We start from the raw sequence: 14,785 nt of genomic DNA, 5'->3' as shown, positions 1-14,785 counted from the left end.
TGGGTTAAAGTGACTCAGAGCGCTAGGCCAGGAGGAGTGGCTGGCAAATAGGTCACATGTTTAAAACACAACTCTGAACATTCGGTATACAGTGGTCTCACAGCTAGGGAGTGCCATCGACGAACAATTTCACTTGTCATTCAGTATCTACCTGGACATCGGACACATTCGTGTTTTAAAGCGTCTTTCGTTGAGGATTTTGAGAATCTAAACGCTGTGCTCTGCTGTGGAGATCTGCGGATATTTTACATGCAGTGACTTTTCCGATATAGTATTTGCAACTATGTTTCATTCTTACTGCCGCGGCAAAGTAAAAGGCAACAGTGTGACTGTAGTTTGATCAGCGGAACATTCGCAAGCTAAATTGTTGCAATTCAGGGAAAGTCTGTCTACTGTACACATTGTTGTGTACCAGATATATTTGTAACATTTTTGGTCAGTACTTATTCAACTTGCTGCAATATCTTTTGGCCACTTGTTTTCTGTACGCAGACAGCTAAATATGGAATCAACTAAACTTGGTAAGTATTTATTTGTATTTTAATTACATCATGTCTCTTTTGCTTTGAACAGATATTCACAGTTTCCTTATCTTTAGCTATGATTAAACCAACGACTAACTCGTTATGAATGACTTGAGTGAGGTTAGCTTACAGTCGGCATCTATTTCTTCAACCATGTAGTACAAATGTTTGGTTAGAAATAAATGTATGTAAAGCATAAACCTGTTGTATTAACTGGCCGTGCATACACATAGGCCTATTTGCAAGTTTCTGTAGTGATTCATCTGGCTGTTTTCGTGAAAGTCACGCCTTATGTGGGTTAGGAGTGTTACTAGTGTTTTGAACACATTGTACTCACGATGTCTGGGTTCCTCAAACTCACATGGAACAGCCAGCCTAGCCATGTGCCTCTGTGTACACGGTTCTCTCTTTCTCGGATCCTATTGGTCGAAATTCGCCGTGACGTGCTCATTACATAATTCTGCGCGATGTCCTGGCGCTGTGGCAGACTGCAGTACCACGTGAGACAGCAGGAGACAGTTGTCCTGACCTAGATATTTCGCCCATAGAAAACATGACAGATCCACGTGTGGGAGGGTTCAGTAAATGAAGAGTCATTGCTAGTTAGGTAATGCCCCGTGGATTTTATTATTGAGATGCACTTTCGTGCATTAAAATGCGCTATAAATAAAGATTCATTTTCTTACTTACTTACTACTGTCATGATCTTGACGAGCATTACCAAAAGCAAAGTCATTACGTTTTTATAATTAGGCCACTGATAGCTCTTTGGCTCTGGTGTTTTATTCTATTCGTACTCATCTTGGCATCTTAAAAAGCATTAGGCACTAATGCTGCTTTTGTTCATTCATTCAATTGTTTGATTGTTTGTCTAAACTTGGTGTGGTAGTAGTATTCAATGGCAGACAACAGAAATGTGATACATTTCATTTCTTCTCACCAAGACTTGAGTGATTTGAGTTAAAATAATTGTGATTTCTCGGCTTCTCTTGTAATCTCCAGAGGCACTGAGATGTTATTTGTGTGTGTGTGTGTAGGGCTACTTTTGCATGTATGGTATGTATAAGTCAAGTCAAGTTTATTTATATAGCACATTTCATACACAGAGGTCATTCAATGTACTTCACTTAAACAAAAGCAAACAGGAATAGCTAATAAAAGCTTAGAAGGACAAGGGTCAAAGAATAGCTTAAAAAGTAAAGAATAAAAAAGAAAACATAAAACACACAAGGTAACAAGTACATAAAAGCATAAAAGGGCAATAGCTTAAGTGTGTTTTGCTTTGAACAGATTCCTAACATAAACAACACAAAACACAGTTTCCTTCTTTAGCTACGAATAAACAACGACTAACTCGCTATGAATGACTCAAGTGAGGATAGCCTATAGTTGGTATCCATTTCTTCAACCAAGTAGTACAGATGTTTGGATAGAAATAAATAATATATTATAATTAATATCAATAATAAATAATATTAATAATAAATAAATGTAAAGCATAAACCTGTTGTACTAACTGGCTGTGCATACATATGTACATTCGCGTGTGAGACCTCATTGGAGAGTTAGATTATGTAACAGTGTTACCCAACGAGGTGAATGTGAAGTTCTAAAGCAGGTCAGTCACAGTGACTGAAGACATGGCTTCTACTCTTGGCCTTCCTGGTTGGCCATCGCTGAAGCCTGTCGCGCTTCTTCTTACATTTAGTATCAAACCTTTTATGCTGCATGAAACTCTTAAGCATTTACTTGTTTTAAATTGGCCTTTTTAATTGGAATGTTTTTTTTTTTTTTTTTTTACTGGACTGTTGAAAGTACATTTGCATAATAATCAAATGTCTATCTTGAGTTTCCAACACTAATTTTTAACTCTTAATACGTAACCTTTAAGTTCGTATGGGGACCCCATAGCTTTTTTAGTGTGAATTCAATGAAAGTCTACCACTTTTAACTTGAATTTCTCCTTGCGTTACAGGGGGCGTTATAGCCTACATTCGTTCCTCTGGTTCTTCTCTCTGCCCTGAGGCTTGCTTGAGTGACAGCTCTAGCAGCAGCACAGGCAGCAGTAGCAACAGCAGCAGCCCATCGTCCTCCCCCTCTCTCTCGTCGATGCCCGGACGGGGGGGACCCTCCAAGCATGCCCAGTCCCGAAGCCCCACCTCTGAGAAGACAGGGGCACACCCCTCCACTGCCAAGAGCGGCATAACAAGTGAGTCACAGCGAAAGTTTAGCACGTCGATCGGATGGTTTTCAAGGGAAATGTAACAAGAATCCATCAATGGGTATCAGTTTAGGGCATTTGGGGGTTTGGGACCACTTTTAGCAGCCACTGATTTTTTTAGAACCCAACCTTATTCTTAGAACAGGTCTCTGGTAAGGCCACTGTCAATGGTTTTGTGTTTGACAAAGAAGCTTGTGAATCTGTACAATTGTTTGGGGCAAAAATCTTATAGCTAAAGAGTGGTACCGTATTTTCCAGACTATAAGTCGCACCGGAGTATAAGTCACCATAAGGGAAAAAAACACACACATATATATATATATATATATAATGTTGCACCTGAGTCGCAGGACCAGCCAAACTATGAAAAAAAGTGCGACTTATAGTCTGGAAAATACGGTAATATGGAGGTCAAAGGTCAAGGAATACAGTTGCCACATGGAATTGAATATCTTTCCTGTGTATAACTGAAGCAAAACTTGGCTAATCAGTTTTGGCTGGTTGTTGTTTTCAGAGCTCAATGGTATGGTTTTGCTATGCAAAGTGTGTGGAGACGTGGCCTCAGGATTTCACTATGGAGTGCATGCCTGTGAAGGCTGCAAGGTGAGGATCTCATTCTAACCCATTTTTATGCTCTTAATATGGCATTTCACTTTTTTCTCTCTCCTGGAGGTCCAGTCGTCTCTGCCTCCACGCTGCGCTGCAGCTTTTGCACGTTGACTCTCTGTCCAGTTTTTGTTGTCTGACCCATCTATTGTCTGATCCATCACAGGGCTTCTTCAGAAGGAGCATCCAGCAGAACATTCAGTATAAGAAGTGTCTGAAGGCCGAGAGCTGCACCATCGTGCGCATCAACCGCAACCGCTGCCAACAGTGCAGGTTTAAGAAGTGCTTATCAGTTGGCATGTCAAGAGATGGTGAGTTTTGGGGTAGTTTCTTGAGTTTTTCGAGTGGCCAGTTGAACTGTTTTTGTAGTATGGTAGATATACTTCAACCACTAAGCTGAAATACTAATTAGTCCTTTTGCTGAAGGTAAATCTTTTTGACCGTGTTCTGTTGGCTGTGTCCTGTGTAGCTGTCCGATTTGGCCGCATCCCCAAACGGGAAAAGCAGCGCATGCTCCTGGAGATGCAGAACGCCATGAACAACATGATGACAAACAGCCAGCTGCACCACATGCTCCACGGCACCCAGGCGACGTCCTGCCCGACGGAGCCCATCCCCATCCCCAGCACCACCTCACGGCCCTCTCCCTCTCCCTCTGCCTCCTCCTCCTCCTCACCCTCTTCCTCGGCGTCCTCCTCCTCATCGGCCCCTTCTTCGCCGCAGAGTGTGTCTGCTGACTCCGAGTCCAATGTTCCCATGGACACCTCCCTGAGCTCTGCGTCCTCCTGCGCGTCAGACAGCGGCGAGGAGGACGCTGTCACCGGCGGCAACAGCAGCAGCGCGGCGCCTCAGGATGGCATGTTTGCCTTCGAGCAGGAGAGGCCAGCCGGCTCGCCCGTCTCCCCCGCCCGAGGCTCCCCGTCGCTGGGGCTAGCCGAGCAGCTGAGCCAGAGCAGCATGGAGGAGACCTCCGAGTACGCGAGCCGCTGCCAGGACAACGTGGTGGCCACCTCGCCCAAGAGCTATCAACCCGTCTACCACACGCAGCTTCCTCAGAGCTGGGCCTACAGAGAAGAGAGGACCCACTCAGCCATGCAGCAGCAGCAGCTCAACAGCGCCTCCAGTGGCACATATGCAGCCAACACCCAGAGCTCTTATCACTATAGCCACAGCGTGAACGGGCACGCACCACCTATGAGGCATCTGGTTAGTATCATCTCAGGCTGTCATTACACTGTTGTAATTCAAGTCACTGGCTTGTAGAAAGATGGAGTGTGTTTTCCAGGGTTAGTTAGTATTGTTTTGAACTTTACGTGTAAATAGTAGTGCCAGTGAAATGAGCATGCAGGCATTATCAGGATGTTTATCTATGTTTTATCTTGTGTCCTTTTTGAAAGTCATTTGTAATGTGTCTTCCCAGGTATGCCCCATGAACACCTCCCCCGTGGTGGACCCACGCCTGCCCAGTCATGAAGTCTGGGAGGAATTTTCCATGAGTTTCACCCCCGCTGTGAAGGAGGTGGTGGAATTTGCCAAGCGAATTCCAGGATTCCAGGACCTATCGCAGCATGACCAAGTCAGCCTTCTTAAGGCCGGCACCTTTGAGGTAAGAGTCCCACCATTTCCCAGAGAAACAGACAATCAAATGTTTGAGCTTCAGCTTGACTATATATCCATGTTAGCATTAGATAATGATTCAACAGTTAGGGCAGAGTTAGGAAATGAGTGGATTTAGCATGTTTAAAGAGCCTTTTCGGTTTCTCTCATTTCGTTGTCCTGACCTTGTACTCTTCCCTCTTCACCACTAGGTGCTTATGGTGCGCTTCGCCTCGCTGTTCGACATTAATGAACGCACCGTGACTTTCATGAGTGGCCGGAAGTATAGCCTGGAGGCTCTGCGCTCCATGGGCGCTGGCGAGCTCCTCAACTCCATGTTCGAGTTCAGTGAGAAGCTACTGTCGCTGCATCTGAGCGAGGACGAGATGAGCCTCTTCACCGCCGTGGTGCTAGTGTCGGCAGGTAGGTGTCACTTCCTGTTTCTCACAGCACCGACACTTTCTTCTCTATAACCCAGTACAAGGATCTCACTAAGTATAAAGTTCACGGTGTGGGGAATTAAAACAGTGAAGGAGGAAGACTAACACACAACCACTTTGTGAGGGATGTATCAGTTTTTTAACACATTTTTTCTTTTCTGTTTTTTCAACAGATCGTTCAGGCATTGAGGATATGAACTCTGTGGAGGTGCTCCAGGACAACCTCATCCGAGCACTTAGAGGTCTGATCACAAAGAACCACGCCAACGAGGCTGCAGTCTTCACCAAGCTACTCCTCAAACTGCCTGACCTCCGTTCGCTCAACAACTTGCACTCCGAGGCACTCTTGGCCTTTAAGGTCCACCCATGAACCAGGAAGCGCTTTGTCTTCTCAAACGACCAACTTTGGAGGGTTTAAAATGTCACTGTAGAATGTATGTAAAGTTGTTTTTTTTTTATTGTTTTGGGGAGGTGTCTGAAAAACATGTTGAAGATGTTTAAAAACAGATTGACTGCCATTACATACATGCAGGTATTTGTGTGAAACCTTTGTGGATTTTTGAAGATTTGGAGGTATCATACAGATTGAAAATATGTATTCATGGATCATTTCTGTGATCCAAAGAACCACTTAATTATTTTTTTTGGATACTTTGCACTTGTAATTCTCAAGTGGTGTAAATCATAAACATAAGGTATGCTAACGTATATTCTTATGCCTGCTGATCTTCCTTGTAGTTTCTTAAAACACTACATCTTGAGGAGAACTATCAAGGACTTGCATAAGATCCTGTTGTGGGAAATGCATGACTATCTGTTTAAGAACCTTGATGTCAGTCTATCCTTCAGAAACACAAGGACAGTTTTTTTTCTTTCTCTCAGAAAAAAATATTTAAATTTAAGTTCACTTGAGAATTATGATAATATGTAGTTTTGTTGGTCAGAATGTATGGCTACATTAGTGCTAGCTAGCAGTCAGAATGCACATACGCTTTGCTTTACCTTATCTCCTGTTTGATTTGTTACGTTGTAGTAGTACTACTTGTTTGCACACAGTATCGCTGCCCATCAGAAGCAGCAAGCACACAACATTTTCACAGAGCCTATATTTTGCCTGGACCTAATTATGGACCTAATTATGGGACCATCGTCATTCAAGTCTACAAATATGATTTGGTCTAGAGACAATTCTCTTGAGAAGGCAAATAAGCATAGTCAACAAAGAAAAATAGTGAGCATTTGTTACTGCCATTGTAATACAGAACCAATTTATACATGTTAACTTCCTTGTACTTCCAGTATCCAAACCTGACTAAGAAATCAGGTACAACCTTCATGTACCTCGCACAGATGAAAAGCAAAAGGGAAAGAGCAATGCAAGTGAAAGTTTACCCAGAAGTCTGTAGAAGGCCTTAAGGCCTCGTGTCTGCATGTGGACATGGGGTGTGCTATTCTTCTGTTGTTCATTTTGTTGTCGCTTATTGTTTGTGTTTTCTTTTCTGTGAACAGAACAGTGAGACATTTTAAAATCCCAATGCCAGGGGTTAGTGTGCTTTCTGTGTCTGCTGTTCTGGAATTCTATGCAGAGGAAGCAGCTGGACGGTGTGATTTGCAGAGCTTGATTCAGCTCTGATTTACACAACTTATGTCCATATCTGTTTTGTCCTTTGTTCTGCTTTTCTTCGTAAATGAGTTCAGTATGTATAGTTGTGTATATCTATTGAAGATGTATCTATATAAATAGTATATCAATAAATATATACATATAGTATATACCATTGGGTTCTTTGTGTTTCTTATGTTCCTCATGGAATTAAAAAGCGATGCCACGCGTTTTTTAGGCTAAAACATTTTATTTCACTTACTGCAAACATCACCTAACCAACCGCTAGCTGACTGTGTCCTGAATCACTGTAAAAAAAAAACTTGATCTCTGTGGACAGACCAGGCTCCAAAAACTGCAACAAAAACAACCTGGGCAAGCCTAGCCCATAAAAACATAAACTGTTCCAGCAAATCACAGACGAGATGCGCGTTTAGGAGAGTTTCAATTGCACGGGAGCAGCACGGGAGGGAGGGGCAGGAAGTAGCAAGCTAGCTCTCTGTTTTGTTTGAAAGTCGTTACCCAGCATCGCTTAGAGCACCTTTAACTAATTCACTTAATAGGATGGACGTAGACATATGTTACATAAGGTACACATAACTGGCATAATTCTGTTTTTTCCCCTCACACAATCACAAAACATGTAATCATAGTTCTGTTAGATCATTTTTCAGTGCCCTCACCATTAGGCTAGTGACAAATGGTCAGAAAGGGCTTTAGTTTTTGAGATACCCCTACCGGAGGTAGAACTAAACCCAACAATGTTTTTCCTGATCTCTAAGGTCTCCCATATGAAATGGATTCTTGGCTAAAAATATTTTACTGCTAAGATTGTTAAATTAACAGATATTGTTATACACCCCAAAACAAAAAAAGGACTAAAATGTAGCCTGTCCGTATTGGAGTTAAGGCATATAAATTAGTAAATCAATCACACAAGCTTTGAGAGCTTTGAAACTTGGCATGTTTATAGTCAGGAAGTGGCTTTACCTACTAGAAAAGACTGGATGTGAATATCTGGATGTATGGAATGAATAGAGACATATAAACATACACCTAAAATAAGCGGACATCCAAAAAATGAATATCTATGCAGAATGTTTTCATTTACTTTGTAGCTGGTTTACCAGGGATTATCATAGAAACACATATGATGGCTTGTTGGAAAGGTGGGGTTGTTCTAAATCCAACAATACCAAATATGTAAATATAGAATGAAGAATCAGGGTGTTCTGTCACTCAATGTATGAGGTGTCCAAAATGAAAGAAAACAGAACGCTGGCAAAATACAGTCTCAAGTCCAAATCACATTATCAGTGGTGAGAAGAATGTTGACAAATCCATTGTTACTGCAAGGTAAGTACTGCTCTATATTTACATTTAATAATGATACATTTCATATGTCCCAGTAACAATTCATATGAAACACAGATCCAATTGAATCAGGTTAACATTGGAATGGAACACCTTTAATAAAATATTTATATTCACTTGAATTTTGTTTTGGTCAAGTCATTACTGAATAATGGAAAATAATATTGTTAGCTTTTGTCTGTCCAGACCAGCAGTGGACAGTACAGCCTACACTGCTTACTTCACCCCTAAGTAGCTAAACAGTTAGTTGTAGAAACTACTTTCCCTAGCTAAGAAAGTACTTAGCCCTCTGACCAATGTTGCAGGCGTAATTCAACTTGATTTACATTTCAATGAAAATTCTGAAATGTATATCATTTTTCCTTTTCACTAGTCTTTTGAATTATGGAGAATGTCTTACAGGCATTGGATCCAAAGCTTTGAATCATTTGTGGGAAACATTTTGAAAAGGTAAGAAAAAAGATCCCTATGTCCAAAACCCCACAGTAGAAGGCCTCCAACGCATACTTACTGTACCCTTGCTCAGGAGAGATTGAGATGGTGATGTCCATAAAACTCTGGCTCCATATACAGATGATATTTCCTCCAAAATCAAAGTTTCATATCATGTAGAGTGAACTACTGCAGTAGTACTACTGCACTGATTTTTGTCACACTGCAGTAGTTCGCTATACATGATACATGATATGAAACTTTGATTTTGGAGGAAATATCATCTGTATATGGAGCCAGAGTTTTATGGACATCACCATCTCTATCTCTCCTGAGCAAGGGTACAGTAAGTATGCGTTGGAGGCCTTCTACTGTAGGGTTTTGGACATACATAGGGATCTTTTTTCTTTCCCTTTTCAAAATGTTTCCCACAAGCTTTGGATCCAATGTCTGTAAGACATTCTCTACAATTCAAGAGACTAGTGAAAAGGAAAAAATTCAGAATTTTCATTGAAATGCAAATCAAGTTGAATTACACATGCAACATTAGTCAGAGGGCTAAGTACTTTCTTAGCTAGGGAAAGTTTACAACTAACTGTTTAGCTACTTAGGGGTGAAGTAAGCAGTGTAGGCTCTAATGTCCACTGCTGGTCTGGACAGACAAAAGCTAACAATATTATTTTCCATTATTCAGTAATGACTTGACCAAAACAAAATTCAAATGAATGTAAATATTATATTATAAAAGGTGTTCCATTCCAATTTTAACCTGATTCAATTGGATCTGTGTTTCATATGAAATGTATCATTATTAAATGTAAATTTAGAGCAGCACTTACCTTGCAGTAACAATGAATTTGTCAACATTCTTCTCACCACTGATAATGTGATTTGGACTTGAAACTGTATTTTGTCAGTGTTTCATTTTGGACACCTCAAACATTGAGTGACAGAACACCCTAACTTGTCATACTATATTTACATATTTGGTATTGTTGGATTCAGTACAACCCCACCTTTCCAACAAACCATCATATGTGTTTCTATGATAATCCCTGGTAAACCAGCTACAAAGTAAATGAAAACATTCTGCATAGATATTCATGTTTTGCATGTCCGCTTATTTTAGGTGTATGTTTGCATGTATCTATTCATTCCATACATCAAGATATTCACATCCAGTCTTTTCTAGTAGGTAAAGCAACTTCCTGACTATAAACATGCCAAGTTTCAAAGTTCTCAGAGCTTGTGTGATTGATCTGCACTAGTTTATATGCCTTAACTCCCATACAGACAGGCTATATTTTAGTCCTTTTTTGGTTTTGGGGTGTATAACAATATCTGTTAATTTAACAATCTTAGCAGTAAAATATTTTAGTCAAGAATCCATTTCATATATGGGAGACCTTAGAGATGAGGAAAAATATTGTTGGGTTTAGTTCTACCTCCGGTAGGGGTATCTCAAAAATGTGGGGCCAAGGAGCCAGTTCCCTAGTGGTACTGTGCATCTTTGCCCACAAGGTGGAGCTGTTAACTCTTAAGGAGTCATAGAGAAAATAACTGGATTATGTTGAATTTTAATAAGATGCAATAAATTCATGCAAAGTGCTTTTTATGATACATTCCAAAACCATCTGACAGAATGATTATCATTTACAGAAAAAGTGCATCAGTAACCCTGAGATTAAAAACCTTGTACAAAAGTCATAGATCTATGAAGGCAACAAACAGTAACAGTAAATATGTAAACAGTTAAGTATGTCCATGACAATTTTGAAGGACTGTTACAAGTGGAAGAGCAGAACAATAGCATATGCTACAGCAGGAAGTGCAAGTCAACTGCAATAAACTTAAAGACTACACTCATTCACGGGGCAAAGGTCACCCTCCCTGCTCTACTTTACCGCTTAATCTGCTAAATATAGGCTGTGCCATACCAACAGTCCTAGAATGCACAGATACAGCCATCTTACATAACAGGATTGTAATTGAGATAGCTTAATGTTGCTGTGGTATTTTTAAAGGCAACACAAAAATAGAAATAACTTCTCATTCATCAGGAAGTGAGACCAAATTGCACGTAATTCAACTAAACAGCATTTTTCTGCAGAAGCGGAGTTAAACATCAAATGGCATACAGTATATACCTAATGATTGCATGTCTGTGTAATAATACCACATCTAAAGCTCCCTGTCCAACAAAATGTTGATACTATGCTGTCAATATCATGTGCATGGTCATTCATTTACAAACACTATACAGGTGCATAGAGTAAGGCCATTCAGACTGGCCTCCAGTTAAGCTCACGGATCTGCTTGCACCACTATGTAGCCTTGTTGTCACAGGCCTCAGAGGATACAAGAGTGCTTGGGGAATAGGGTCTCTGGTTTCCACGCATTGCCTCCTGATCACTCCTGTGGGGAAGTATTTCAGAGTTAGCAACAGTCTCGAAATGAATTTTTAATAACAGGCATTCATTGATTCAAAATGTATTATTAACTACAGAGTGTCATTACTAACTCTACAATGAAAAACAATCTAAAAAAGAGCCTCCAAACCGGTGTTATCATGAACAGACATTTCGTACAGCACACTTACCTGGATGCTGTTCTGCTGTGGTAGCCATTTTCCTCAAGCTCATCCTCTATCAGAGTCTTTGATTAGATGAACACAAAGGGATTCAATGCACATATTAATCTCAAGACAAACATAGAGATACTAGGGTAACTTCAGAGGAGGAGAGAGACCACATTAGAGATACTAGGCTAACTTCAGAGGAGGAGAGAGACCAAACTGGAAGAGACCCAGAGAAGGAGGGAAACAGGGAGGGAGAGCCCGAAAAAGCAAAAGCCAGGAGAACAGAGAGAGACTCACTTGCAACTGTTCATATGTAATACCATCCTGCAGACCTGCGTAGCCACTCTCACCTGTATAGGTAGAGGGTTGTAAAACTTCCAAAACAGACACAGGTGGATACATTTCACTGAGTTAATAAAGTTAGACACCGTACCTCGTGGTTCAGTGCTGAAAGGTTCCCTCCCAAAAGACTGGACCTGAGACCACCAATCTCTGCAGGAAGACACCGACTCAACCAAGTCTGAGCTTCCCTGAAGAACCTGAGCAAACCAATGGCATGAGGCCTCATTATGTTGTTTCTAGGGTAACGTCATGAAGTATTTCAGCTGGATTAATACAGGTCTGCTAAAATAGAAAACCGTGGTGCTCTCTATGTACTTTGGCACTTAGATACGGTCATGACCGTATTTTGATGACTGAACCACTGTTTATCTAAAGCAGGTCACTGTTTATCTAAAGCAGGTCACAGAGACATTGTTGGAAAAGGACGAGGGACTGTTGTCCAGAAAACAAGGGTTAAAACCATACCTTGTTTAATTCCACTTTAAGGCTATATGGATTGCTTCCTTGATGGAATAAAGATTTTTTGAACCTCTCTATAGTCCGTCTCCTGTGGTTGTAGTGTTGGGCTGGAGGAAGCTAACAGTTCACATAGAATAACATGGTTACTGCCTGCGGTAGCTAACAGTTCGCATGGAATAACATGGTTACTGCCTGCGGTAGCCAATAGTTCACATGGAATAACATGGTTACTGCCTGCGGTAGCTAACAGTTCACATGGAATAACATGATTACTGCCTGCTGTAGCTAATAATTCAGGTGGAATAACATGGTTACTGCCTGCTGTAGCGTGCAGAATTAAGTGGTTTTTCATCAGTCTTGACATACAGTACATATCCTAGTATGGGTATATACTGCTTACCTGACAAATATAAATAATTTTATGCAGTAGTCCAACCAGTCTTTGAACGGGGTCCTCTATTTGCCGAAGTTTCCTCTGAGATACAAAAATTCCTGCTGTGGCTGTAGAAACAAACAAATGTACAAATAAACCTATTATAGGTGATATAATAAGCATGTACAGTATATCATTCTTTTCACCAATATAACACAATGTGTATTCTTAGGTCCTTTATGGTCCCCATATGGTCCTTTACTTTAAAAAAAATTAATTAAAATAATATATATAATATATATAATAATATAATATATATATTACCTGGACGGGACTTTGGCTGTGGTAGAAAATCCCTGCTAACAGACACATATGTGGAAGGAAGGTAGGCAGGGAATGAAAAAGATTTTATATTCCACATTATCAGCAGTTGGAGAAATAAATGTCCCTATTTAAATAATACAATACAATGAAGCTTCAGAAATGTGTATGCATGTTATTTCTAAATGGTCATTAATCATTGCCTGATGGCAACTTATTCAAAGGCGTCTTTTATCCAGTGGAGGTTACAGCACAAAGAGGAGCAGAATATATGATCACATGATATTTCATAATTCCCCACAGATAACGGTCATCAAGATACACATCACCAATAAGCAGTCTTCAGTTGTTATGTATGTGCTGTGCTTATTTTTATAATATGTGGCAGATACTATTGTCCAAAGTGATGTACAGGATAGGAACACTACATTAGTTACAAATAATAGTTTCAAATAAAGCTGAAAAGCCTACATTAGGCATAACTGTTAACAACTCACCAGGCTGGAGTGCGCTCTGACAGAGAAAGGCTGACACTGCACTCGGTGGGTCCTTTAGACAGTGAAAAGGAACCGTTACCTTAGAGGACTATTGCAACTGCAAGCTCAAACAAGTCTGAATGTGACATGACAAGATAGTTATGATGGATCTTACTGAAGCTTTTCTTACGCAGTTCTGTGGCAGAGCTGGAGGCTGTTCTGGAGTGTTTCTCAAAACTATTAGCTGTTGGGGAAAACATGCAACAAGAGGATGATTAAGTGGGTTCTGCGAGAAACGACTGCATACTTTTGCAGTGGGTGACTATTCCATAGAAAGCTACCCTGGTGCTCTTGCTTCACTTCAGCTTGTGAACTGTACTCAGATGAAGGCTGACTGTCCCCTTCAGCTTGAGAACTGCATTGAGAAGAATGCTGAATGCTCACAGATCCGGCCTCTGAACAGGCTTCTTCATTCTCCTTGATGATTTTTCCCTAAAATAAAAAAAAAAAAAACACATTTAAACAGCTTGAATAAAATTACCAGTTAAAAATTACCTAAGTGGGATTCGAACCCACGCCTCCAGAAATACGGGAACCTCCAAGCACCTTAGACTGCTCAGCCCTGACTCCTTGTAGCAGCCCCTTTGAAAAGACGCAGACAAGAACAGGAATATTTTTGAGTATGCATCGTTGAAGAAACACTGAAAAGACGCGTCCAAGTTAATGTTGCCCCTAGGGTATGGCCAGGACAGTCTCTGTAATTGGTTAACGCGTTCAGCTGTTAACCGAAAGGTTGGTGGTTCAAGCCCACCCAGGGATGTGCTCCTTTTAAGCAATATAATCATATTCCTCCTTCCACCAGCTGATCACGTGTCTTTCCTACATCCTGCCAACACACCTACACCAACACACTGCGAGGAAAAGCAAAAGGTGCTTTTGTTGCGCAGGGAGGCAGGGTTCGGATGGCCACCTAACAGACAAAGTCACAAAGAGGCTCTCAGGGAGATTCTTTTTGCAACAAAAAAGATGGCCTGTACAGGGATCGAACCCACGACCTAGGCGTTATTAGCACCACTCTCTAACCAACTGAGCTAACCGGCCACAGTATGCTTCTTTTCAGAATTAATGGAGAACTAGAGTGGGTCGTAGGAGGAGCAAAGCTCGTGGATTTCCCACCACTCACACGCTGGGCAAAGTTGTCAGTAGGAATTAGCGCAAATGAGCGCACACTTAGCATGCGAGAGGTAGTGGGATCGATGCCTGCATTCTCCAGTGTCGTGTACAGTGCAAGGCCTCCATTTTACAGTTTTTTTTGATTACTTAAACATTAACTATGACTCTTTTGGCACGATTTCCGAAACTACAAACACTTGTAGCAAATCTATTCACAAATTCTGCCAAACAAAAAGCCCAATTCGAACTTTACACTCTGTTTGAAAT

The 14,785-nt window shown here is 40.9% G+C and overlaps 2 protein-coding genes across 6 annotated transcripts in view; one reads left to right on the top strand and one right to left on the bottom strand.

Moving 5' to 3' along the window:
* The first annotated feature begins 55 nt into the window (after positions 1–55).
* nr1d2a (nuclear receptor subfamily 1, group D, member 2a) lies at positions 56–7,160 on the top strand. Its single transcript, XM_048261640.1, has 8 exons — positions 56–521; positions 2,500–2,733; positions 3,260–3,348; positions 3,518–3,662; positions 3,821–4,557; positions 4,772–4,957; positions 5,160–5,370; positions 5,561–7,160. The coding sequence occupies exons 1-8, from the start codon at positions 503–505 to the stop codon at positions 5,755–5,757; spliced, it is 1,818 nt and encodes a 605-aa protein (XP_048117597.1). The 5' UTR covers positions 56–502; the 3' UTR covers positions 5,758–7,160.
* A 3,094-nt stretch (positions 7,161–10,254) lies between these two features.
* nek10 (NIMA-related kinase 10) overlaps positions 10,255–14,785 on the bottom strand; it is a 19,704-nt gene continuing 15,173 nt past the window's right edge. For 2 of the 5 annotated variants that reach the window (XM_048261634.1, XM_048261638.1), the window contains exons 27-36: positions 13,687–13,837; positions 13,521–13,589; positions 13,367–13,418; positions 12,873–12,907; positions 12,576–12,676; positions 12,182–12,292; positions 11,808–11,913; positions 11,672–11,724; positions 11,396–11,451; positions 10,255–11,211 (exon numbers count right to left, since the gene is read on the bottom strand). In XM_048261634.1, the coding sequence (XP_048117591.1) occupies positions 11,121–11,211; positions 11,396–11,451; positions 11,672–11,724; positions 11,808–11,913; positions 12,182–12,292; positions 12,576–12,676; positions 12,873–12,907; positions 13,367–13,418; positions 13,521–13,589; positions 13,687–13,837 (825 nt within the window). In that variant the 3' untranslated portion in view covers positions 10,255–11,120. The remainder of the gene's footprint in view (positions 11,212–11,395; positions 11,452–11,671; positions 11,725–11,807; positions 11,914–12,181; positions 12,293–12,575; positions 12,677–12,872; positions 12,908–13,366; positions 13,419–13,520; positions 13,590–13,686; positions 13,838–14,785) is intronic. The other 3 variants (XM_048261635.1, XM_048261636.1, XM_048261637.1) reach the window with 3 other exon arrangements.

The sequence above is a fragment of the Alosa alosa genome, chromosome 13 (assembly GCF_017589495.1).
Source record: "Alosa alosa isolate M-15738 ecotype Scorff River chromosome 13, AALO_Geno_1.1, whole genome shotgun sequence".
Taxonomy (NCBI): Eukaryota; Metazoa; Chordata; class Actinopteri; order Clupeiformes; family Clupeidae; genus Alosa; species Alosa alosa.
This window is presented reverse-complemented; position numbering and strand designations above follow the sequence as displayed.

Coding starts and splice junctions, on each gene's coding strand:
- nr1d2a (XM_048261640.1), top strand. Junction 3,349..3,517: donor ATGCCTGTGAAGGCTGCAAG/GTGAGGATCTCA, acceptor GATCCATCACAG/GGCTTCTTCAGAAGGAGCAT. Junction 4,958..5,159: donor TTAAGGCCGGCACCTTTGAG/GTAAGAGTCCCA, acceptor CTTCACCACTAG/GTGCTTATGGTGCGCTTCGC.